Raw genomic sequence first — 25565 nt, forward strand, 5'->3', positions numbered from 1 at the left:
GCAGAGAGAAGGTTTCTGGAGCACCCTCCTTGATCGATCTTTGATGCAAGCGGAAAACCTGATCATAGGTGGCGACCTAAATTTCTCCTTGGGATATAGTGAATCTTGGGGCTCATCTGCTCAAGCAGATCCCATATCAGACTTCATGAGGAACCTGCTCGAACAGCATGACCTCATCGATATCCCTATGAATCATCCTCTCCCCACCTGGAGGAACCGGAGGATCGGGTCAGCAGCTTTGGCTCGCAGACTTGATCGTTTTTTGATCAAGGGACCGCTGCTTCGTCATCTCCAACGCTATAAACAGTGGGTGAGTTCGGGGGGAATTTCGGATCACTCTCCCATCCTGATGGAAATTTTGGGCCCCCAACCTAAACCAAAAGCTCCTTTCAAATTCAATCATCATTGGTTGCAGGACCCTGAATTCTCTAAACTGGTCACGGACTTTTGGGTTGCTCACCCTATTGACAGAGAATCCTCTTTGGCTAGGGGTTTTGTCAAAAATCTGACGGAACTCAAACATATTGTGATCGAATGGGCTAAGATGAAAAAGGCCAAGGAAGATGAACTGCTCATCTCGATAGAAGCTGACATACACGCTCTGTTGGATGAACAAAACCTGGGCTTCAATTCTGTGGAAAGTAAAAACAGGCTGGTCGATCTAGAAAAGCAGAAGCACAGCATTCTCAAGTTCAGAGAGGAATCGATCAGGCTGAGGAGTAGAGCCACTTGGCTAAAGGCAGGGGATGAAAACTCTAGATTCTTCCATAATTATGCAAATGGGAGGAGGGTGGCAAATACCATCTGGAACCTACCCTATCCTGATGGGGGTCTGGCAGACTCCTTCAACAAACTCTCCAGACTTGGCACCTCCTATTTCAAAGGTATCTTCAAATGCCCTGAGGGAACCAACCTTGCTGAGATCATTCGTGTAGCTTCCCATTTCCCGAGGTTCGTTAACAATGAAGACTTGGAGGATCTCAATGCACCGGTCACCATGAATGAATTGGAGAACACCATAAAATGGTTCCAGAAGGAAAAGAGCCCTGGTCCTGATGGATGGACCATTGAATTTTATCTGGCCTTTTATGACATCATTGGTGAAGACATTTTAAAGGTGGTGGAGGAGAGCAGAACTTCTGGACAGATCTATCATGCCATAAATACCACCTTCATCGCTCTCATTCCCAAGTCAGACTCTCCATCATCCTTCGCTGATTTTCGTCCCATTTCGCTCTGCAATGTTCTCTATAAGATCATATCCAAGATTATTGCCAATAGGATCAGACCCATCCTATCCAAACACATCGCTCCTCAGCAGTTCGCTTTCTTGGAAAATAGGCAGATTCATGAAGCCATTGGCTCTGCTCAGGAAGCCATTCACTCTATTTGGTCCAAGCACCTCAAGAGCATTCTTCTCAAAATTGACCTCTCAAAAGCGTTTGATAGAGTCAGCTGGCTCTACATCAAAATGATTCTCATCCACCTGGGCTTCCCTCATCAGCTTATCACTTGGATTATGGCATGCATCACCTCTCCTACTTATAGTATTCTGATTAACGGAGCTGCATCCCATTTCTTCCACTCTGAAAGAGGACTTCGTCAGGGATGCCCCCTTTCCCCCCTCTTGTTCCTATTGGTAACTGAAGCGCTCAGCCGACTCATCATTTCCGCAAGGAGGGATGGCACCATCCGAGGCTTAAAGATCTCAGATGCTTGTTTCCTAACTCACCTTCTGTTCGTGGATGATGTCCTTATTCTCCTTGATGGAAGCATCAGGGATACCTCATCCTTCAACAGAATCCTAAATCTTTTTTCTCATGCCACAGGGATGGTGGTAAACCATGAGAAGTCTTCCATCACTCTGGTTGGTACTTCTGCAGCTGAATCTCAATCAGCTATGCGGGCCTTCCCTTTTATCACTCAACCTCTGGATCGAGGTCTTAAATACCTTGGATACTGGCTAAAGCCTACAGCCCAAAAGATAGCTGACTGGGTGTGGCTTGTCACCAAGATTGAGAAGAAAATATCATGTTGGTACTTCAGATATCTCTCCAGAGCAGGCAGATTAACTCTGATCAAATCCGTGCTGGAAGCGACCCCTGTTTTTTGGATGGCTCTAGCATGGATACCCCGGAACATCCTCTCTAAGATTCAGAGACTATGCAACAGATATCTGTGGGCTGGAAAGGAAGAGAAGCGCACCTTTGCTTGGATCTCCTGGAACAAGATTGCTCTCCCCAAGAAATGGGGGGGATGGGGATTAAAGGATCTGGCATCTTTTGCAAAAGCACTTGCTGCAAAGATGGGTTGGGCGCTGTTGACTTCCCACAGTTTATGGACTGACATTACATACCATAAGTACATCTGGCCTCTTGACATCATCGATTGGGCTAGACTCCCAAGCTGGAACAGAACGGGCATCTCTTCCATATGGAAAGCCCTCCTTCACTCCCTCCCCCTCCTCAGAAGCAATATCGTATGGCGTATCAAGAGTGGAAACAAAGTGCGCATAGGTATGGACCCATGGAGCGGGTGTGGAGGTAGACACAGGCTTCCTCCAGACCTGATTGCCCTCCTAAACTCCCGAGGCATTAGGGTGCTTGCTCAGATCGCTGATACTGAGGGCTCTGACATATTACATCAGGCTTGGAAATCGGGCACCCAACTAGACATCCCTATCAGATGGCACGAACCTTGGAAAGCATACTGCGATGCCCTCTCAGAATCCCATATCAGAATTGTGGAAGGGCCGGATGAACTCATCTGGCAGTTGGCTGACAGTGGGATATACTCTCCTCGTGAAGGATATAAAGTCATCATCTCCCACAGGAAGCCGGAAGTGCTTGATCGATGGTGGCACCAGATTTGGAAGCTAAATGCATCGCCCAGGTCAAAATTATTCTCTTGGTGTGTCCTACGCAATCGCATTCCCACTGATGAACACCTAAAGCGCAGAGCTGTATCCGGTCCCTCGCGATGTGTACTATGCAAAACAGACTCAGAGACCACCGAACACTTATTCTTAAGATGCCCCATTGTTCTTCAAATATGGCATAACATCAAACTCCATATTCAGTTCTCTGGGGATTGGTCTGGTACAGACCTCATCGACGCTTGGATCGACTGGGGAAACAAACACAGTGGCTCGAAAGCTGTAAACCTTCCGATCATAGTTAACTGGACTATTTGGAAGGTCAGGAACCGAATGATCTTTGATGGATGGGAGGCCAGGTGGCCTCTCGTTGAAGCTGGAATCATTACAGCTTTTAACGAATTACCAAATCCTCCTCTCTTAAAACAGCGACGATCGACCCCTCCTCCCACCATCGACATGAGCTCGCCATGGGCCTTCTTCGATGGGGCTGCAAACGAACATGGCTGCGGAGCGGGCATCATTATCCACAAATCCTCGAGGCACTTCTACCACATCAAAGTTGGATTGGGGGATGGCACAAACAATTACTCTGAGCTCATTTCTCTTCGTCATTTGCTACATTTTGCACTCAGTCACCAATGCACCAACATCAACATTTTGGGCGATTCACAGATTGTCGTTAACTGGGTCAATAGAGTTACCACATGTCACTCACACACCCTAAATGTACTGCTTGATGAAGTATTTATACTAAAGGATGCTTTTAATTTATTTCACATCTCTCATATATACAGAGAACATAACCAGACTGCTGACAAGCTTTCCAAGGAGGCCGCGGTGATGGAGCATGGATTATGGGAAATCACAGAATTTTTGGATCAGCAGGAGCAGAAGTACTACCACCGGCCTTATATAGACCCGACATATCCTACTGCGGGTCAAGGGGCGATATAATAAAACAGTTTTTATGTTTTTTGACTGCACATCATGATATATCTTGCAATAGATTGCGGATTGCCAAAAATGGCACCTATCTTTCACAATTTTTGTAAATGTAACAGACAGATATATAGCATTGAACTGCTATTTTTGAAAAAAGGTACAAAACAGTTGGCATATGCTTTCAAAGCATCTACATATGTAATTTTTCATATTATAATGAAATATTACGGATTTTTCCAGTGGAAAAAAAAAAAGTAAAGTTAACAAAAAGAATATAAAAAAAAGGAATAAAATAAGAAAGAGTTAAGAAATATTGAATTAAGTAAAACTTGAAATAAAGAAATAAAAGTTAGCATGTTGACACGTGGAATGTATGCATGCGGATCCCTGTCCATTTTTGCAACTGTTTGGTCTATTTAATGGACGATGAGGAGGATGAGATGATTCATTTGTTCATTCCTTGGAAGAAAAATGTTGTGAGACAAAGGATTCCTTGGCTGTAGTATGTTGATTGAGGGCTCGAGGGTGGCCAGTTGTAAAAAGATTATGTGCAGTTGAGCCCGCGGTTGGGTGGAGAGTTGTTCCCAAAACTTTGTTGCGGTTAGCAAGATTCAAATAACATTCAACTTTGAAATCACAAGTAAGGAATATCATTGCTACAGGTAAGTTGTCTCTACTCATGTTTTTCGAAATTCTATGCTAATTAGTTGAATAGTTGTGTGTTAATTATAAATCGCATAATTGATATAATTAGTTGTATATTTAAATTGTGGGTTGTTACAGATCTAGATCTCCTTTGTTGCTCTGTGCTCTTTCCTCAGACCCAACACAACGAAATATCTCACTCACAGCAAACCTGCAATATTATTCATGTATATCTCATTTGTTGCTATGTGCTCTTTCCTCAGACCCAGCACCACTTAGTATCTCACTCACAACAAACCTACAATACTACTCATGCAGGTCTCCTTTGTTGCGCCATGCACTTTGTGCCCTGTTCAATCCTCTTGGCCTCGCTCAGCCCTCTCAGCCCCGTTCAACCCTCTCAACTCTAGTTGGTCCTCTCGGCCCTCCTCAAGCCCTCTCAAACCAACTCAACCCTCCACAAGCCCTCTCAACTCTAGTTGGCCCTCTCAAACCAACTCGACCCTCCACAAGCCCTCTCAACCCTCAAAGGTTTGAGGCATACTCAGCCTTCTCCTCTTGAGAGAATCACTCTCTCGCCGACAACCATCCACAATCCCTCTCAGCCCTCAAGGGATCTGAGGCCTACTCGGCATTCTCCTCCACAAGATGCTCTCTTGCTTACCACCTTTCACAGGCCCTCAAGGGTTCTCTTGCCAAGCCACAAGACGACAATAATGAATCACTCACCCTTGTACTTATACTTTCTCCAAACTTCAGAGAGTTAATACCATGGGTCATCATAATACTATGGGTCTATGGGTGCAAAGCCTCATCACTTAGCCCACTTGCCCCACACGTCAGAATACTCCTAATGCTGCCCAAATCATCAACAACACTGATAATTATTATTAATATTATTGTTATCACTTAATATGTAATGTATCATTCAATTACGGTCCCTACATTTTTTAGTCTTTAACCCCTATAGGTCTTCAACAACTCTAGGCAGATAATCCATCGTCTTCATATTGTATCCATCTACACTTCCACAAGTTCATCCCTTGCAGGGGGCAATTTTGCGTTCATCAACTTGAATCTTTCCCTAAAGTTTGGTTTCATTTCAACCAACCTCTTAATTGTCCATAGCTCATTCTTAATTGGTCCATTACGCAATCTTCATTGTTCATTTATGCTATTCACTTTTATGTTTCTACTAGCTCACTTGGAGGCTAAGTTTATTGCCTTCCTTTTGTCCATTCTTCTTTTTTAGACACTCAACCAATGTTGAGTTTTAGCTAGATCAGTGTTGACTAATATGAACAGGATAGAAGTGTATAGTTGCTAGTACAGGCATAGTTGTTGGTAAAGTGCATAAGCATGGATGTGCAATAAACTGTGGATAACACAAGGCACAGGCATCATGTACATGGTACAGATCCAAGACAGAGGTGTTAGGTGTTAAGGGCAATTACAAGGCACAAACAGTACGTATGGTACACAAGTGCAGGGAACACATGCAAGGTATACCTGGCTTCTCTTGGCTCCACAGGACCAGCTAGATGGAAGAATCGTCATGTTCTGTTTGGGCACTGGGTGAAGATTTTTTTTGGGTCTTTGTGACAATTAAGGTTGGAAAGGAGAGGGAATTGGAGCAACGGGCATTGAAATGTTCAAATTTATTATAAAAAAATAAATTGTCTCGATTTATTATTATTTGATACAATGGTTTATGAGGTGTCAAGTAAGAAATGGAAATTAAATGTCACTGCACATTTATATTCACATGTAACCGAAGAAGAAGTTTGAATTTGTTCCATTATTGCAAGCTCTGTTTTTTTGTTTTATTATCACGTGCTTGCAGGTTTCTCTATCAGACTGCATTTGACAACAACTTGGAAGATTTTCTTTTAAATAGCGAAATGGTTGCTTCCCAAACCTAAACAATACAAGGGTGTCAAGGACGCGAGAGTTGGTGCATATGGCAACTGGAGAATACTTGATTTTCCTCATTATTGATCATATCAGTTAATAAAATACAACCACAGTTGTCTGGCTACTGAGTCAGATGACACAACTTTCTAGTACACAACCTTTCACTACAGAAGAACAATAGTTGAAGCCGACAAACAGCTTACAGAATCAAAGAATGAAAGAAAATACAGTACCTTCATTTCTTCATTATATTCATATATATAGTCTGGACGTGTGGTGAATGAACCGAGCGATTCACGATACCATTTCCTATTGTATGTTACCAGGTCCATAGTTTGTTCAAGACTTATAACTTCCCAAGGTCTCAAGCCGGGAACAATTTTAGCCAGCTTTTTCCTGTCGTCAATACCAACATATTTTATAAAATTCAACCAGATACCAATCTGAAATTAATAAACAATTTCAAATTCCATCTAGAAAATCATGTAGCTCTTGATTTAAGAAGTGGCTCTCACAAAAAGATGGTGAATACTAGAATATAAATCAATTATACAGAAATGTTCCATCATCATATCAATGCTAACATAATATTCACACTGGTAAAATAAAGATCATTTTGTTGAGAAAAGGGCATAAAAATATTGCTGCAAAACACGATATAAGACTCCAAAACCTTTTGACTGAAATCATATCTTGACCCCCTGAATGAATTATCTTGTTAGAGGTTTATTCAACGGACAAGTCTCTATAAGATACAAATCCCGACTTCTATGAAGTTATCATTCAATTTTTCTATTTCATTTTTATATTGACTCCATGACAAATAGCCTATATAGCATAATGATATCATATGATTGTATATGATCCAAGTAATGATCGTATATGATCATAAGATACTTGGTACCATTACGATCATATAAAAGTACCTGACCATGTTATTCACTCATGTTTCCCACCAGCTTGGTCACACCATATCATCCACATGATTCACAAATCAAGATCTAGCGCAAAACCAACTATAGGACGTGTTGCACACATTTTTTCCGAAGTTCCAAGGAAGCAGATGTACCATATTTTTCTTCAAAAATCAAGGTCATCCGCCATCAGCGATTGTGTCATTGTAAACCCATGTTGCAAAATTTTTGATGTAAATGATGCTAGTAAAACCATGTATGTATGTAGCAACCTAGGTAAGTCTATTATTTTGGCGACGAATTTCATCTTAGGATGTTTTTCATCACACTGATTCATTTGTGTTTCTAAACAAGGATGGTCGGCAGAGATTTTCCCTCCAACCTCACCCCAAATCTAAGGTGGCATTTATCATCAAAGTTTTAGGTGAGTCCTAGTGTTTTAGTCGAATCTTCTGTAAAAGTGATTTGGAAATAATTTACGCTAATTGGCTAAATTATTTTATTACAAATCACTTAGTCTACTAGATCATATTGTGTTGCAAAATTGGGTATGTTTTTATTGAGGGTCTATAACAAACGGGTATTCCCCCTTTGAAGGTTGAATTATGTAAAATCTTATGTAAAAAATATTTTAGTGCATGGTCCTATTACCACTCAAACTAGCAAGGGACCTAAGGGGAATCCCTAAAGGGCAAATGCTAGGCCAGGGGCAACAAATGGAGTCTTAGCCCACTGTCACCACAGCTAAGGCTCCCTTCTCTTTACGGACTTTCACCGATGGGAGAAGACTCGATATATATGAAGTCACTAACGAATGATAAGTTAATGGATGTGACTAACCCAGACCCTTTCCAAGAAGGTTTTGTCAAACTTGCTTTCTTTCTAAGCTTGGTACTATTTGCTTCTAGGGAAAGGAAGAGGATTTTGGAGGTTAGGTGTATCAGAATAGGCTTTGAAAGGAACTCCCGACACCCTAAATCCTTGTCATAGTTGGTATCCCAGATGGTTCTTGAAGAATGGTCCTTTGAAGGAGCGAGACTGGGCCAGGTAGATCTAGTCTAGGGAAGTGTTTTAAAATTCGACCAGACCGAATCGGATTCAGCTAAGCCAACCGAGCTAGACCCCTGGCCGGGCCAGATTAGTAGAAAAACCGATTTGATGACCGGTTTGTTACCGAATCGGCCGAGCCCTACCGAGCCAAACCCCTGGCCGGTTTGTTAAGGAGTTGCGGTTGGTGGAGGGGGAAACATTGGTTATGGGCTTCATTTATGAGGCTATGGATCAAACGAAGGAGCAAATAAAGGCAACATACAAGGATAGAGTGGCTAGTACTAGTGCCTAGTGATGTTTTACAGTTTACTTTTTTGTACAGGCCATTTAGAGCCTCCTTGGTTATGTGTTTTTGCTTTGATCTCGATATCATGTATGTATTGGAGAGTGCGTTGGGTGCCATTTTGATATAATGGATATATTCATGAGCCTGCTTTGATCATATGTTGTCTTCTCTCTATATTCTAATGCCAATGTAGCCCTCTAGAGGATTAGGACCCTGTATAGAGAAACCAAACCCCAAATGGAAACCATCTGCAATCTTGTATAATATCCAGTGCGTCCCCTAGGCTTCCAATACAACAAGTCATTAGAGAAATCAAGAAAATGAGCTTACCTTAATCATGGACCACAGGTGGGGACTTCATAATAGCCTGCCCTTCCATAATGGGCTTTAGGATGTGCCAATGTCTCCTAAACTGCCAGGGTTAACCAAGTATCCTATTAGGTGGTTTCTGCTTCTAAAGGGGATAATATAGTCAAGACACATCCATCAAAAGGTGGTGGCATATGGGAGATAGGTGAATGAGGTAGGGAATGAGAAGGGGCAACCCTGGGTCACACGCTAGGGCACAAGGGTAGCTAATCAGAGGGATGCCCACACTTGGGTTCATAAGGTGTAGGAGGGAGCAATCATGATACATGAGGTGCCCCGACCTTGGTTTTTTTTCACCATTCTTTATATGCCTTTTGTCTTTTATGATTTTCTTTGATTAACTACTCGGGGCTCAAGGGGTTAGAGAATGATGTGTAAGATATAGCAGTGGAATCACCCTTTTAAGGTGGGGCGGTTCATCGCCCACAAGGAGTTGGGGCAATCATGGTTTCCTGTATGATGAAGAAGGCCCATAGAACCTGCTGGAACCTAGGTGATGGCCATGACGATGGCGTAGAGCTCATGTATTGGCTTTTGCTCACATGCTAGATGTTTTTGTCCCTGCCATCTTGTTAAATTATGGTATGTTCTATGCTTATAACAGTTTACTTTTTTTTCTTATTATATTCCACCGATTAGCAATCACATGTACATAAAGTAAAGTGCAGATAGAACATTAAACGATCAACAGAAAACAAGCCAAGACAAGAAACACAAGATGTGGCGGCTAGCCAGGGACAAACCCCACAATGTGTGGGGAAACCCTTTGATCAAATCTTCTTTTATCTTCAATAATTCAGTAGAGAGAAATAGTACAATAAATCTGATTCATATCAGCAGTAGCAAACCCTAGATCAGTAGCATCAGCATTAGCAGCTTCATTATCAAACTAGGGCAGACCATATCTCACAAACCGACAGTCGGATTGACTTCATTCCACCACCAAAAGTTTCGGCTTCCAGAGGAGGTTCAGATGAACCTAGCACAGTTCAGATGAGAAGATCTTCTAGGCCACACAAGTCAATCTTTACTTCTGCAGTTGCAGCTTCAGTTTCAGCAGTTTCCGGCTTCAAACTAGGGCAGTCGATATCTTGCAAACCGTTCGTCGGATTGACTTCATTCCACCACCAAAAGTTGCGGCTTTCAAAGGAGGTTCAGATGAACCTACAGTGCAGTTCCAAAGAGATCTTCTAGGCCACGCAAGTCAATCTTTACTTCTGCAGTTGCAGCTTCAGTTTCAGCAGTTTTCGGCTTCACATGTGTGAGAGAGAGACCCATTTCAGCGCAGTAGAGAAGAGACTCATATCTGCGCAGTAGAGAGAGAGAGATGTGATGAGATGAGTGAGTCCAAATGAGGAAAAGTCTTCTTATATTTATACACAACGTTGGTGGGTGAATAGATGCGACTGTTGGGCTTCTGAGCCTACATGAGTTGTAGGTCGGCTTGATAATAATTCCATAATCAAAATAAATTCATATCTCCATGAATACTTATCGAAATTGGATGATCTTTATATCAATCCTACACCTCTCGACGAGAGGAATCTAATAAAAATATTATTAGCCATGAATAAGATGACCCACATGAAGTTTTGCCCTGGTTGCCAATTTTAACACTCCCTCTCAACCATGGAGAACTTCATCTGCAATCTGTCTATCGGTCGTTACTATTCATCCATCAAATGCACTGCCCTGTACAGCCTGACCCTTGCCCTGCTCTGCTCTATTCTGCCTGTTCTGCTTTGTCTTGTTCTGCCCTGCACTGATCTGTACTGTTTTGTTCTGTTCTACTCTGCTCTTGCATTGTTCTGTTTTACTCTGCTTTTGTCTGAATTATGAAGAAGAAGAAATGATCGAGGATATATCATACTGACTCAAAGTCAGTCTCAGAGTATGTACCACTGGTCCCAGACCAGTCTCAACCAACCCAAAGTCAGCGTCATAGTGAGTACAACTCCAATGGTCCCAGACCAATATCATCCTCCACTGACTCAAAGTCAATCTCAGAGTATGTACCACTGATCCCAGACCAGTCTCAACCGACCCGAAGTCAGTGTCATAGTATGGTACAACTCCTACCACTGGTCCCAGACCAATGTCATTGATCCCACATCAATGGAGGTCATCCTAGCGTAGGGAGTACGGTAGTTACAACGATGCGTCCATCGGTACTACTATGGTCCCTAACTTCATTTCCCTGCTCACAGATGAGAGGTACTTCCCATGAGTCCCAGACTGCATGGGTAGGATGCCTCGACAGGAGAACTAATCAATCCTGTCCTCACAGGAGAACACATCAATCCTGCTACAATTGCCATGGAGAACACATCAATCCAGGCCTCACAGGAGAACACATCAATCCTGCTACAATTGCCATGGAGAACACATCAATCCAGGCTGCCATTTCTCTGTCAGTAATAGTTTCCCCAATAGATAGGAGATCGTTCTTGATCTCGGTGATTCTTAAGAAGTATGCTTGCATACTTTCATCTTTACCCTTCTTGATTTCCATCAGCTTATTTCTAAGAAACAAAACTTGATTTGCATCATTAACTTTAAATAAACTCACCAGTCTGTCGTAGATTTCCTTGGAGGTGTCTAGATCAGAGATGTAGGCCACCAAGCGCTTATCGATAGAGTCCCGGATGATCTTCTTTGTTTTGACTTCTCCATTTTTCCATTTGTTCCAGGCAGCAGCAGATGCATTTGATGAAGGCTCAACAATATTGCCTCTTACATGGTCCAGCACTCCTTGATCTTCAAGGGTTAGATCGATAGACATCTTCCATCCGTGATAGTCAGCTTTCTCACGGAGCTTGTCTTCGGCAGGAAAGATTGTTGAGGACCCCATAGTTCTTTTAGGATAGCCTTGTCAATCTTCTCTTCAATGATTGCTCATGCTCTTGCTTGGGCTTTGTCTTCACCTCAGCTCTGATACCATGTTAAATTATGGTATGTTCTATGCTTATAACAGTTTACTTCTTTTTCTTATTATATTCCACCGATTAGCAATCACATGTACATAAAGTAAAGTGCAGATAGAACATTAAACGATCGACAGAAAACAAGCCAAGACAAGAGAGACAAGATGTGGCGGCTAGCCAGGGACAAACCCCACAATGTGTGGGGAAACCCTTTGATCAAATCTTCTTTTATCTTCAATAATTCAGCAGAGAGAAATAGTACAATAAATTTGATTCATATCAGCAGTAGCAAACCCTAGATCAGTAGCATCAGCATTAGCGGCTTCATTATCAAACTAGGGCAGACCATATCTCACAAACCGACAGTCGGATTGACTTCATTCCACCACCAAAAGTTTCAGCTTCCAGAGGAGGTTCAGATGAACCTACAGCGCAGTTCAGATGAGGAGATCTTCTAGGCCACACAAGTCAATCTTTACTTCTGCAGTTGCAGCTTCAGTTTCAGCAGTTTCCGGCTTCAAACTAGGGCAGTCGATATCTTGCAAACCGTTCGTCGGATTGACTTCATTCCACCACCAAAAGTTGCGGCTTTCAAAGGAGGTTCAGATGAACCTACAGCACAGTTCCAAAGAGGAGATCTTCTAGGCCACGCAAGTCAATCTTTACTTCTGCAATTGCAACTTCAGTTTCAGCAGTTTCCGGCTTCACATGTGTGAGAGAGAGAGACCCATTTCAGCGCAGTAGAGAAGAGACTCATATTTGCGCAGTAGAGAGAGAGAGATGTGATGAGATGAGTGAGTCCAAATGAGGAAAAGTCTTCTTATATTTATACACAACGTTGGTGGGTGAATAGATGCGACTGTTGGGCTTCTGAGCCTACATGAGTTGTAGGTCGGCTTGATAATAATTCCATAATCAAAATAAATTCATATCTCCATGAATACTTATCGGAATTGGATGATCTTTATATCAATCCTACACCTCTCGACGAGAGGAATCTAATAAAAATATTATTAGCCATGAATAAGATGACCCACATGAAGTTTTGCCCTAGTTGCCAATTTTAACACATCTTTTCATTTTGTGGTACTTTTCCTGTTGAATGTGACCATTTATGCTATTAACTTTCTGTTTAGCTGCATCAACCTCTGGGCTTCATCCCAAGCCATGATCCAAGGTGTGGGAAAGGGGAAGGGGCGAGCTGACCCTATGTTAACCCAATGGAGGAATGTGCATTATGGACCCAGGTAGGAGAAATGATCAATTGGGTAATAGTGAGTGGGAACAGGTTAATATAAGCAGATAAGGGAGTGGGACCACGCAACCGAAATCAAGGTTTCCTGTGAAATACCATCCCTGAAACCAAATGGTCAGTAAAAGAGATCCCACGGGGCTAGGGAACAGAAGCAAATACCTAGCCCATTCTTTTCGACGAATCCCCCCATTAATCCATGCCCATAAGTGTCCATGATAAACAAACTACAATACTCAATTTCAAAATGACAAGGCATACCTTTAGATTCAGGAGGCCCACCTTCAAACATATGATCATGGCAAATGGGCGAAGGACCACATGGTTGGCTCAAGTGGCAAAGAAAATGGTACAATGAGCTAGCTGATGGCTACAAGGGGTTTTTGGCTACCAGCTGAGGACCATCTTAGAGAAAAAAATTATCCTAGGGATATTACTCATAAAATGGTGGGTAACAAGTCCCTCATACTTAGAAAAAATAATTAATCCCCTCAAGTGTCAATTAATCTAAGTCACCTGACACGAGGATTCGGGATTCGACGGATACGGGGATTCAAGTGTCGGATACGGACACGTTTACCCCCCGGAACAGGACACGTTCAGATACGTTATATATATATATATATATATATATATATATATATATTAAAAATTAGATATTTCTTACACAAATTCTCATTCATGATACAAATTCATTGATTCAAACATAGATCTTCATGTAGATGTAAGTTTTACAAAGTAACACTATGCATACAAAATTACAAATACAATTGTGACATAAATGATAAATTATAAATTTATAATCATATTCAATTCATCAATGATCCAAAAGGAGAAAGACAAGATAGTAAGATAAAGATATTGTAGTTTTCTCATTAAGTCATCAAAATCAAATTGTGTTACTGTTTACATAGGTAGTGCAATGCCCATGGAAAATAGAAATAGCAAATACAATACAACTACAACTACAAGTCTACAAGTATACAAGCCTCAAGGCAGTAGGTATCTCATGAGTCATCAATCCTCATAGTCATCATCAAAATCAGCATCATTGTCCTCATCATCATGGTCACCACTGCTCTCCTCTATTGCATCCTCCTCCTCTATATCCAAAGTCATATTGTTGGTGTGGAGGATGACCCCTCTATAGTCTCACCATCATCAAATCTAACAGGCTCTAGCACCTACCTGTTGCTTGAATCTCCTTGAAAATGCTCCCACACCCTTTGCTCCCAAACACCCACAACAAACTAAACAAATGAATGTGCAAATAAAATGGGGAAATATGCCTTTATAACATCGCGCGGGTTTTTGATTTCCAGATTCGTGTCCAAAAATCAGGACACGTTTCGGATTGGAAGTGTCCCGATCAGACACGACGTGTCCCGATTTTCGAACACGAATCCTCCCGAATCATGTCTGATTCGCTGGACTCAGGATACGTAGGGCCTAAGGGACGAATCTGGTTTCATAGCAATTAATTAATTTTTCTGGCAAAAATAAAATTAATCTTAATCCAGAAATAAATTAACTAGAGTCAAAAAATAAATTGCTAGAGAAATTAAATTCTCCAAGTGGAAAAATTCGTGGGTCTTGAAGAAATCAATTTTTGGAGGTCCCCCACCAAGGGATATTGGAAATTTCAAGAAAAATTGGACCCTTGGGCCTTGGTGGTCAAGTCAAAGTCAATTTTTTGAGGAAATTAGCTCAAAATAATTATTTTGACCTAGTAAAAAAAGGATTTAATGAGAAATTGGAAAATTCCCAAAAATAATTATTTTAACATAGAGATTAAAACATCATCAAAGATTTATCCCTGGCCAAGATTATTTTGACGAGGATCAAGCCAACTAGCCATTATTTTTCCACTTGAAAGATTTATCTAAAAATAGAGAGTCATTTGAGTCTCAAACCATCTGATTTTTGGCTAAAAAAAATCTGTTGAAAAGCTGATGTAACACTATTGTCCCGCTGTGAACATTTTTTGAATCATAATAAAGACTTTGGGTGCAATTCATGGTGTTAATTGTTCACTGATTTGTGCTATGCGTTGGGTACGGGCTTTCCTATATTGTGCTTAAAATTTTAAAAGTTTGTTTTTCATTAGATGGGGATAAGATCATTCTATTGGTAGATTTTGAGTTTATCTTAGGTGATTTGATTCGCCATACATCTAACAAGATTTCTTAAGAAAAATATATAGTATTTGCAAATTCCCCAATCCTTGAGCTTCAAAATCACAAACTATGGAAATGAACTGACATTTTTTGGACCTCAAATATTTTTATGGTTTATCTAACTTCGCAAAGATTGTAGCTTGCATTTACTTTCCAAAGTATTATTAACCATTTATCAAAGAAAACTCCAATAAAAAATGATTTCTCAAAATTTCTTTTAAAAACAATTGTATATTTGTAAATTTTGTAAATTATTTTTTCTAATTGGGGCTTTGGGTTTTACAATTTTTGTATATATTAGGATCTTGGGTATTTTTTATCTCCATTGTTGCAGGTAAAATCAAGTGCAGGAGCTGGAATAAAGCTAGATCTAGGCCCTTGAGCGTAAGATCTAGTCTCCAATTTTTTTTGCAGGGCCACCCATTGAAGAAATTGAGCAAAATTGCAGATCTGAAGCAAATTAATTTTTTTGAAGCAAGGGATTCTTTTTTTAGCCCTCACGAGCCCGGATCTAGCCTCTCCAAGGCCATCGTTAGCCTCCTAAGGCCCTGTATTACATTTTTTGGCCCTTCTAGGGTTGGTCATACCCTCCAGGCCTCCCAACCTTCTTTTCTTGGCCCTGCGCTGAGGATTTTAGGCCTTTGCTGCCTAGTTGTGGGCCCTAGGCCACTCGGGCCCCCTCTTTGACCCTAGACGACTGCCTTTAGGGCTAGTCGTGGGCTTTTCAAGCACTTTCTTAGCATCTTCCCCCTCGGTCCTCCTCTTGCCTCTTCTCTGCCCTTCGCTCTCCCCTTTTTGGCCTCCTTTGACCCCTTTTTTAACCCTCATCCATCCTCTAACCCTAGCCACTAGCCCTTAAAGGGCTTTCTCCCTCCAACATCAAGCCTTCCTGGCCTTCTCCCGCCTCCTTTGCCTCTTACTTGGCCTCCTAAGCCCTCTTTTTCCCAACGCTAACCCTATTGGGCCTAGAATTGCCCTCTTTGGCCCTAATTTGACCCTTGCTTATTTCTGAAACCAAAAAAAAAAAAAAAAAACTCCATGTGTTTTGCAGAAAACTTGGCCTTAAGTTGGTGTTTTCAGGTGGCAAATCATTGGAGAAATTTTGACAAGTTTTGGGCAAGTGATCTACAAGGCCTTGGGCCTACGGTTTGTTCTCTAAACCCTCATTTTATGTTTGTTTTGTTATAGTTGTAATATATTCTTCATAACAGTGATATAAGTGCCCTAAAATCACAACTAAGTATCTAAAAACTCTAAAAATTTCATAATAAAATTTTCCTAAGTTTTTGGCCACTTGGGCATTGAGTATCTAGCCTAGATCTAGTTTTTAGCTTGTTGGAATATCTCTGCATAACTGTGAAATCAGATCTGATATTTTCTGAATATTGCATTTTAAAAGGCTAAAATATGAATTTTTTTTTTGGCAAGCTTACTCTAAGTTTTAGCCATAATTTAGTATTTGTTGTGACATTAATAGCTCATTGATTGTTCACTTTACTTACTGCTGTAATAAGTGTTTCAAATCTGATATAACAGTTAGTAACTCATCATAAGTGGGCTAAAATTCACTAATTTACATTGGCAAGTCATTAGATTACTCCTTGGTCATCTTATGATTCATATGTTTGGCAATTTCCTTGTTTTGAAGTGAGATATTTACTGTTGTCCCATATTGCATCATAAGTAGCTCTTCATGATTTACCTGGTTCATAGTGGTTTATGTTGTTAAGCTCTAACAATTGCTTGTCTTGTGATAGATTTTGAGAATTTGTTAACTTGGCACTAAAATCACTCACACATCTAAGTTCTAATCAAGTAGCTTTGGCATTTGAAATCTAATTGGCATTGTGGCATTGGCATGAGATCACTATTGGAATAACTTGAAGTAATTGTGATTGGCATCTTGTGTTGCTAATCATTGGTTAATTAATAAGTGTATAAGTGCTCTAAGATCCTTCAATTGTTATCATTGGTTAAGCATCTTGTAGATTGATCTAATGTTTAACATTGGCACTTGTATCATTAAGCACTTGTCTTGTTTTAAGATTGTCTTCTAATTATTGTTAAGTACTCTTGTCATTAAAAATTGATCATAACTTAAGTACTTAAAGACTTAAACAATCTTAACTCAAAACTCACTCATAAGCCTTGCATCTCATTCTAGGACTAGTCTTGCACTTAATAATTTACCTCCAAGCATAAGCTTGGTTGATAGAAACCTAGGGCCACCCTTCTCATCTAGCTTGAGGGGCTTAGCAACTCTTCGGTGGTTAACATGGTGACCTTGCAGTCCCCAGAGCCATAGTCTTTGCAGTGTCGGAACCAACAGGTGATAGAAGCCTAACAGAAATTATCGTTAATCAAGTCTTTGTTTGCTTCTTGTTGGCCTAATTCCCACAACTACAATCGAGCCTAGCTTCAAAACAGTTAAGGGAAGGTTTTATTTAGATTAGGCATATAATTAAAAGTAACCAAGATCCCTTCATTACACCTAGATCCTAGGATTTGCATAAGAATACAGGTTAATCAATCATTTAAGCAACAGTTGTCCATCTAGTTACTTGGCATTAATTTACAACAAGCAAGAATTGTGACTCCATAAGGCACTAGTCTCAAACTTAAATCTAATCTAATCATCGATCTTGCTAAATTTAACCAAGTAGCTATACCACTCCGTTGTGTCTCCCAGACAAGTTGGTTTCCAACTTGTCTCTCATCATCTCATTTCCATAGGGATTACCCCCCATAGCCTATTGTTGGGAGACAACTAGAACGGAGTGGGCAGGGATCAGAGTCACAGCCCCCGCCCTGAGCAGTTGTTGTGGTGCCTATACAACTTGGACGACAATAAGATGATCAAGGTGGAACATACATTCTTGAAGATTTGCACCAACAACCTTCAATTGTAATTGTTTGAGAAGCTCAACATAAGAAACCTTCAAGGTAGGGGATAAACAGGTTTCAAGCCCGGGTATCAAACCATATCCTCTGTTAGTTTGTAATATCCCGTTTCAGAGAATTTCCCCAAAACCCCAGTAAACTCCAACCAAATACGCACAAATAATATAATAACTGGGAAACTCAAAATGATAAAAATAACAGTGGTGTAACATATAATTATATAAGCAAGAAATATAGGCAGATACTCGAGAAATGCAGAGAGAAATGCTAAGCCATTTTATTATACTGAGTAATGGAATGAATACAGGAGGTGATCAGAAGGATGGCACCTCGACTTGCACCAGGGAAGTGAAGAAATACACTTAGAATAACAAAGGAATGGCCTCTCCGTGGATGTTGCTGGAAAACTGTCATGCTACTGCTACTGCTGGAAATCAAATGAGGATTTGGGGTTGTTCCCCTCCTCAGAAAACGTTGAAACTATGGAATCCGCCCCTACGCAGAGAACCCAAAAAAACCCAGAAAGCTTTTCTGAAATGGCCGACCCCCGAAAATCACCCCCTTGGGGAATCACACAATCCCTCAAGGCCCTGCGCTGCCATTGAGTAGAATCCTCCAAAATACTGCCTGAAACTCTGCCAAACCACTCCAATATGCAAGAGCTGATCCCTTGCTCAATATCCCAGCTCAACTCCTCCACAAATCCTCAATCCGGAACTGCTCCCAAAAGAATTGCATCCCTCTCTCTCAAGATTGTGCAGTCTTCCAATGCTCAGCTCCACCTCAATGCCAAAGATCAAAACTAATGCAAAAAGACTGCAGAAATACCTTGCCCAAGCAGGCACTCGAAGTCCCCTGGGGCTAAGGGTCAGATCTCCGAACAAAGACACTCAGTGCACTAAACAGTGCTGCAGACAGACTAAACAGCCAGCGTGCTCCAAGTCGAAGTGACTAGCTCAAATGCTCCTAATCAAATGACAAAAAGAGGGGGCTCCTCTCTCCTTTATAGCATTGGCCTCTCCCAATCCCAAGGCTCACCTCCTCCAGCGTAATCCCCTCTTGCCACGTGTTCCCTTTCCATCTGCGCAGTCCCTCCAAGTGTCTGCGTGGGCCCCATCTCTGCGTGGTCCTTTGGCCCCATTGGCTCCCCTTTAAGTCACAACGTTGTGCTACTAGGAAGTGACTTTTATTCTAAAAGTGAGTTCTATCCCCTTTTTCTCACCTTTTTACTTAGAAATAACTATAGAAGGCAAAATCGAGCAAAATCGAATATTCTAATTAGCCATGGTTAATTAGGAATATTACAGTCTCCCCCAGCAAAATGTTGCTTGTCCTCAAGCAACTGAAGTGATGGATGCTGCAAAATTTTCTCACTCTCCCAAGTGGCATCCTCATCCGGTAAATTCTTCCACCTCACCAAGAATTCCCGGACCGTCCTACTCCGTAGCTGCGTCTCCCAGGTATCAATCATAGCCTCTGGCTGCAACACCAAATGCCCCTCATCATTCGTGGGTGGTAGCTCATCTGTCACTATCACATGCTGTCCCAACGCCTTCTTCAGGCATGATAAGTGAAAAACATTATGAATCTTGCTGCCTTGGGGCAGCTCCAACTCGTATACTACTTGTCCAATCCTGCGTATCACCCTGTATGGCCCATAAAAGCGGGGCTTGAGCTTTTCAGCCCCCTTCTACTTTAGTGACGACTGTCGGTATGACTGTAATCATAGGTAGACAAAGTCTCCTACCTCAAAATATCTCTCCACCTGACCCCTGTCAGCATACAGCTTCTACTAGTTCTGCGTTGTAGCCATGTTATCCTTGAGAGCTCGGAGAATATCCTAACTCTCTTGGATCCAAATCTTGGCTCTCGAAGCCTTGCTAGCACCAAACATCACGTCAGCAAAAGACAAAGGATGATATCCATACAAAGCATAGACTGGTGACATACTGATGGACATGTGATGTGTAGTGTTGTAGTAGTACTCCCCCAGATGCAACCACTTCAGCCATGCTCGCTGTTGTCCACTGACATAGTTACGCAAGTAACCCTCCAGCCACTTGTTAACTATCTATGTCTGCCCGTCCGTCTGTGGGTGATAAATGGTACTCAGTGTCAACTCCGTCCCCACCCACCGGAAAAGCTCCTGCCAAAATCCGCCCATGAAACCCCTGTTGTTAAAATTGGCAACCAAGGCAAAACTTCATGTGGGTCATCTAATTCATGGCTAATAATATTTTTATTAGATTCCTCTCGTTTAAGGTGTAGGATTGATATAAAGATCATCCGATTCCGATAAGTATTCATGGAGATATGAATTTATTTTGATTATGGAATTATTATCAAGCGGACCTACAACTCATGTAGGCTCAGAAGCCCAATAGTCGCATCTATTCAAACACCAACGTTGTGTATAAATATAAGAGGACTTTTCCTCATTTGCACTCACTCATCTCATCACATCTCTCTCTCTCTACTTCGCAGAAATGGGTCTCTCTCTCACACATGTAAAGCCGGAAGCTGTTGAACCTGAAGCTGCAATTGCAGAAGTAAAGATTGACTTGCGTGGCCTAGAAGTTCTCCTCTTTGGAACTACAAAGTAGGTTCATCTGAACCTCCTCTGAAAGCCGCAACTTTGGTGGTGGAATGAAGTCAATCCGACGAACAGTTTGCAAGATATCGACTGCCCTAATTTGAAGCCGGAAACTGCTGAAACTGAAGCTGCAACTGCAGAAGTAAAGATTGACCTGCGTGGCCTAGAAGATCTCCTCATCTGAACTGCGCTGTAGGTTCATCTGAACCTCCTCTGGAAGCTGCAACTTTTGGTGGTGGAATGAAGTCAATCCGACGGTCGGTTTGTGAGATATCGTCTGCCCTAGTCTGATAATGAAGCTGCTAATGTTGATGCTGCTGATCTAGGGTTTACTACTGCTGATATGAATCAAATTTATTGTACTATTTCTCTCTACTGAATTATTGAAGATAAAAGAAGATTTGATCAAAGGGTTTCCCCACACATTGTGGGGTTTGTCTCTGGCTAGCCGCCACATCTTGTGACTCTTGTCTTGGCTTGTTTTCTGTCGTTCGTTTAATGTTCTATCTGCACTTACTTTATGTACATGTAATTGCTAATCGATGGAATATAATAAGAAAAAGAAGTAAACCGTTATAAGCATAGAACATACCATAACTTAACATGGTATCAGAGCTGAGGTGAAGACAAAGCCCAAGCAAGAGCAAGAGCAATCACTGAAGAGAAGATTGGCAAGGCTATCCTAAAAGAACTATGGGTCCTCAACACTCTTTCTTGCCGAAGACAAGCTCCGTGAGAAAGATGACTATCACGCATGGAAGATGTCTATCATCTAACCCTAGAAGATCCTGGAGTGTTGGACCATGTAAGAGGCAATATTGTTGAGCCTCCATCAAATGCGTCCGCTGCTGCATGGAACAAATGGAAAACTAAAGAAGTCAAAATAGAAGATCATTCGGGACTCTATCAACAAGCACTTGGCGGCGTACATCTCTGAACTAGACACCTCCAAGGAAATCTATGATAGACTGTGAAATGGCACTCACGACTCTTGGAGGATTACCATCCGAATGGTACATGTTCAGGACTACTCTTCTGAACTATAATGTAATTCCTGGTTTCGAAGAATTAATGGCTAGATGCATTCAAGAAGAAACAAGGGAAGAAGACAAAGAAATGCCCATGCCTAAAGGTCCTCCTGCTGCTTTTTCTTCTCATGCTAAGAGAAGAAATAATTATGGGTCTAAATCAAAAGGAAAGGTTGGATCTAAGGGTGGAAGAAAATGACGATGTTTCATCTATGATGAAGCAGGTCACTGTGCAAGGGAGTGCCCTGATAGAGAGGACTCACACTGGGATGATGATCAAAATCCCTCTGATGGCAATCAAAGGAATGACAAATTCAATAGAAAAGGTAAGAGGAGAGTTGGGAATCAAGGAAGAGGACAACCATTCAAAAAGGCTAGAAAGTCCAGGATGTATTAAATGCACCTGACCTCAAAAAGAACCTAGTGTCCATCTCGGCAATGGAAGACAAAGGCTACAAGGTAACCTTCAGCAATGGCAAGGTATGTATATGGAAAAATAATGTTAAAGATGCCTTTACTCTTGGGTTTAGTGTTATATTAGGTCGATGGAAGTCCGCTAGGTGTCATGTCTTGTGACACAACTCTTCAGTTTGAACTTTGGCATTGCGGTTTGCCCACCTTCATTACAAAGCTCAAACCCGATGTAAGACAGATGGTAACAGGGATGCCCGAATTCCAAGTAGATAAAGAAGGTGTAGTTCGGGATGTGCCAAAGGAAAGCTCAAAAGGGGACCATTCCCCTCAAGCCAAAGCAAGGCCTCCGATATATTACAGTTGGTTCACTCAGGCATATCTGAGGTTGGCATTAAGAGGGAGACTACTACATCACGTACTCCTGAGGAGAATGGTGTAGCGGGAAGGAAGAACCGCACGATTGTGGAAGTTGTCCAGGCCATGCTACATGATCAAAGACTTCCAAAGTTTCTATGGGCTGAAACTACAAACACTGCCGTATATGTACAAAATTCGATGCCCTCATCAAGCATTGGGTTCCAATACTCCTGAAGAAAAGTTCACCAGTAAGAAACCTGATGTTTCTCATTTTAGAATTTTTGGAAGCCGTGTATATTTTCATGTGCCGAAAGAGAAAAGAAATAAATTGGGTGCATCTGGCAAGAAGGGAATTTTTGTGGGCTATGGTAAAAATACTAAAGGCTATAGAATCTATGTAGCCGGTCAAAGGGAAGTCGTAATTAGTCATGATGTCACCTTTGACGAAGATATGGCTCTCAGTAAGGTGAACAATCTTCCAACTTTGAGGAGCTCTCAAGAAGCCAACACCAGGGAACCGAAAGAAAAGGATGATGAATCAATGCCTGATGTAGAAGAACCCATGGATCCGATTGATCCTCCTCCACATGAGCCTTCCTCTTCTAGGAAGAGACCTTCATGGCTTAGGGGGCTACTTGATGATGTTGAAGGACATGTTGCACCCCGAGGAACCTTTCGTGAAAGCAAGAAACCTAATAGGTATCAGGGATACCTGACCATCATGAGCACGATCATACAAAATAAGCCTTCATCATTCTCAGACGCCATCAAGCATCAAGTATGGAAGGATGCTATGACCGAAGAATATGAGTCTATCATGAAGAATGATATCTGGGAAGTAGTTCCCAGACCCCAGGACAAGACAGTTGTTACTTCCAAATGGCTTTACAAGATAAAGCATGCAGCAGATGGAAGTATGGAAAAGTATACGGCTTGTTTTGTTGCTCGTGGTTTCTCCCAGAAGGAAGGTATAGACTATGATATGATATTTGCACCTGTTGCCAGATATACGACCATCTGCTCGATCATAGCCCTTGTCGCTTCACAAGGATGGAACCTACATCAGATGGATGTCAAGACTGTGTTCTTACACGGGTCGATCAAAGAAGAGGTCTAGATGGAGCAACCCAAAGGATTTGATTGAAAATATCATGTATGCAGGTTGAAGAAGGCTCTCTATGGGCTGAAGCAAGCACCCTGAGCATGGTATGAGAGGATCGATATCTACTTGATGAAGCTAGGATTCACTAGGAGTGAAGCCGATCCTAACCTTTACTTTAAGGTTGAAGATGACAAGCCTCTCATACTGGTGCTGTATGTGGATGACCTCTTTCTAACAGGTGCAAACCCTCTCATTCACAAATGTAAGAGGAGTTGGCTTCTGAATTTGAAATGAAGGACCAAGGACTTGAAGTATGGCAGAAGCCAAGGGAAATTTTCCTATCTCAAGGAAAATATGTGGTAAAGATATTGGAAAGATTTGGTATGATGGACTGCAACACTGTGACTACCTCGAGGATCTTAATTTTTAGAAGTTATATATGGTAGTGATGTTGGACCAGATTTGGGAAATGCCTCTAAGTTTCATAAACTCATTCGCATTGATGTTCTTGGTGAACCTCCATCCAAACATATGTTTTGCAGTTAGCATTGTGAGCTCATATTTGGTTGAGCCTCACTGAATTGATGCCAAGAATCTTCTAAGATATCTTCATGGCACAATGGGTTAAGATACACTGCCGAAGATGTGAGACTACTTGGATATACTGATGCTGATTGGGCATGCAGTCTGGTGGACCGTAAGAGCACTTCCGGCTGTTGTTTCATCCTGTATTCGTCGATTGCTCCAGTAGATAGACATCATCTGGGATATGGTAATCGATGAGCAAGGATGCTCCATCGCATTAAGATGATGTACAGGTCGATACACCTTGTCAAAGCCCCGAGGAAAGATCTAATCTGTGATTTTCCCAAACAACTTGGAGTCGTCGAGAAACCCTTGTACAAGGATCTTACATGTTGCATACATTGAGCTCTGGGATCTCTGAGGGCTTTCGGTTATTACTGGAGCAACATATGACCACAGGGTGACTCACCCTCCCTTGGTGGTGTGCACTAGAACAAGATGATTCGCTCTCTTGTGGAACAGGATGATTTGCTCTCCTGTGTAGCAGGATGATTAGTTTTCCTGTGAGGCCTGGATTGATGTGTTCTCCATGGCGATTGTAGGAAGATTGATGTGTTCTCCTATGAGGCCTGGATTGATCTGTTCTCCATGGCGGCCTGGATTGATGTGTTCTCCATGGCGATTGTAGCAGGATTGATGTGTTCTCCTGTGAGGACAGGATTGATTAGTTCTCCTGTCGAGGCATCCTACCCATGCAGTCTAGGACTCATGGGAAGTACCTCTCATCTGATCAATGAGCAGGGAAATGAAGTTAGGGACCATTGTAGTACCGATGGACGCATCGTTGTATCTACCGTACTCCCTACGCTAGGATGACCTCCATTGATCTGGGATCAATGATACTAGTCTGGGACCAGTGGTAGGAGTTGTACCATACTATGACGCTGACTTCGGGTCGATTGAGACTGGTCTGGGACCAATGGTACATACTCCGAGACTGACTTCGAGTCAGTGCAGTACTGGTCTGGGACAAGTGAGAGTGGTACATACTATGGCGCTGACTTCGGGTCGATTGAGACTGGTCTGGGACCAGTGGTACACTCTCTGAGACTGCGATACTGGTCTAGGACCAGTGGTAGGAGTTGTATCATACTATGACGCTAACTTCGGGTCGGTTGAGACTGGTCTGGAACCAGTGGTACATAATCCGAGACTGACTTTGTGTCAGTGCAGTACTGGTCTGGGACCAGCGAGAGTGGTACATACTATGACGCTGACTTCGGGTCAGTTGAGA

The 25565-nt window shown here is 41.9% G+C and overlaps 1 protein-coding gene across 3 annotated transcripts in view; it reads right to left on the minus strand.

Annotated features, from left to right (window-relative positions):
• LOC149162852 (histone-lysine N-methyltransferase ATXR3-like protein) overlaps nt 1-25565 on the minus strand; it is a 224856-nt gene that overhangs the window by 75635 nt on the left and 123656 nt on the right. For 2 of the 3 annotated variants that reach the window (XM_089437410.1, XM_089437409.1), the window contains one exon: nt 6613-6775. The exons of the other annotated variant lie outside the window; for it this stretch is intronic. In XM_089437410.1, coding sequence (XP_089293536.1) covers nt 6613-6775 — 163 coding nt within the window. The remainder of the gene's footprint in view (nt 1-6612; nt 6776-25565) is intronic. 3 annotated transcript variants of the gene reach the window in all.

This window comes from Pinus tabuliformis, chromosome 5_2 (assembly GCF_031772625.1).
Source record: "Pinus tabuliformis cultivar Carrire ecotype Pingquan chromosome 5_2, CPIR1, whole genome shotgun sequence".
NCBI classification, from domain to species: Eukaryota; Viridiplantae; Streptophyta; class Pinopsida; order Pinales; family Pinaceae; genus Pinus; species Pinus tabuliformis.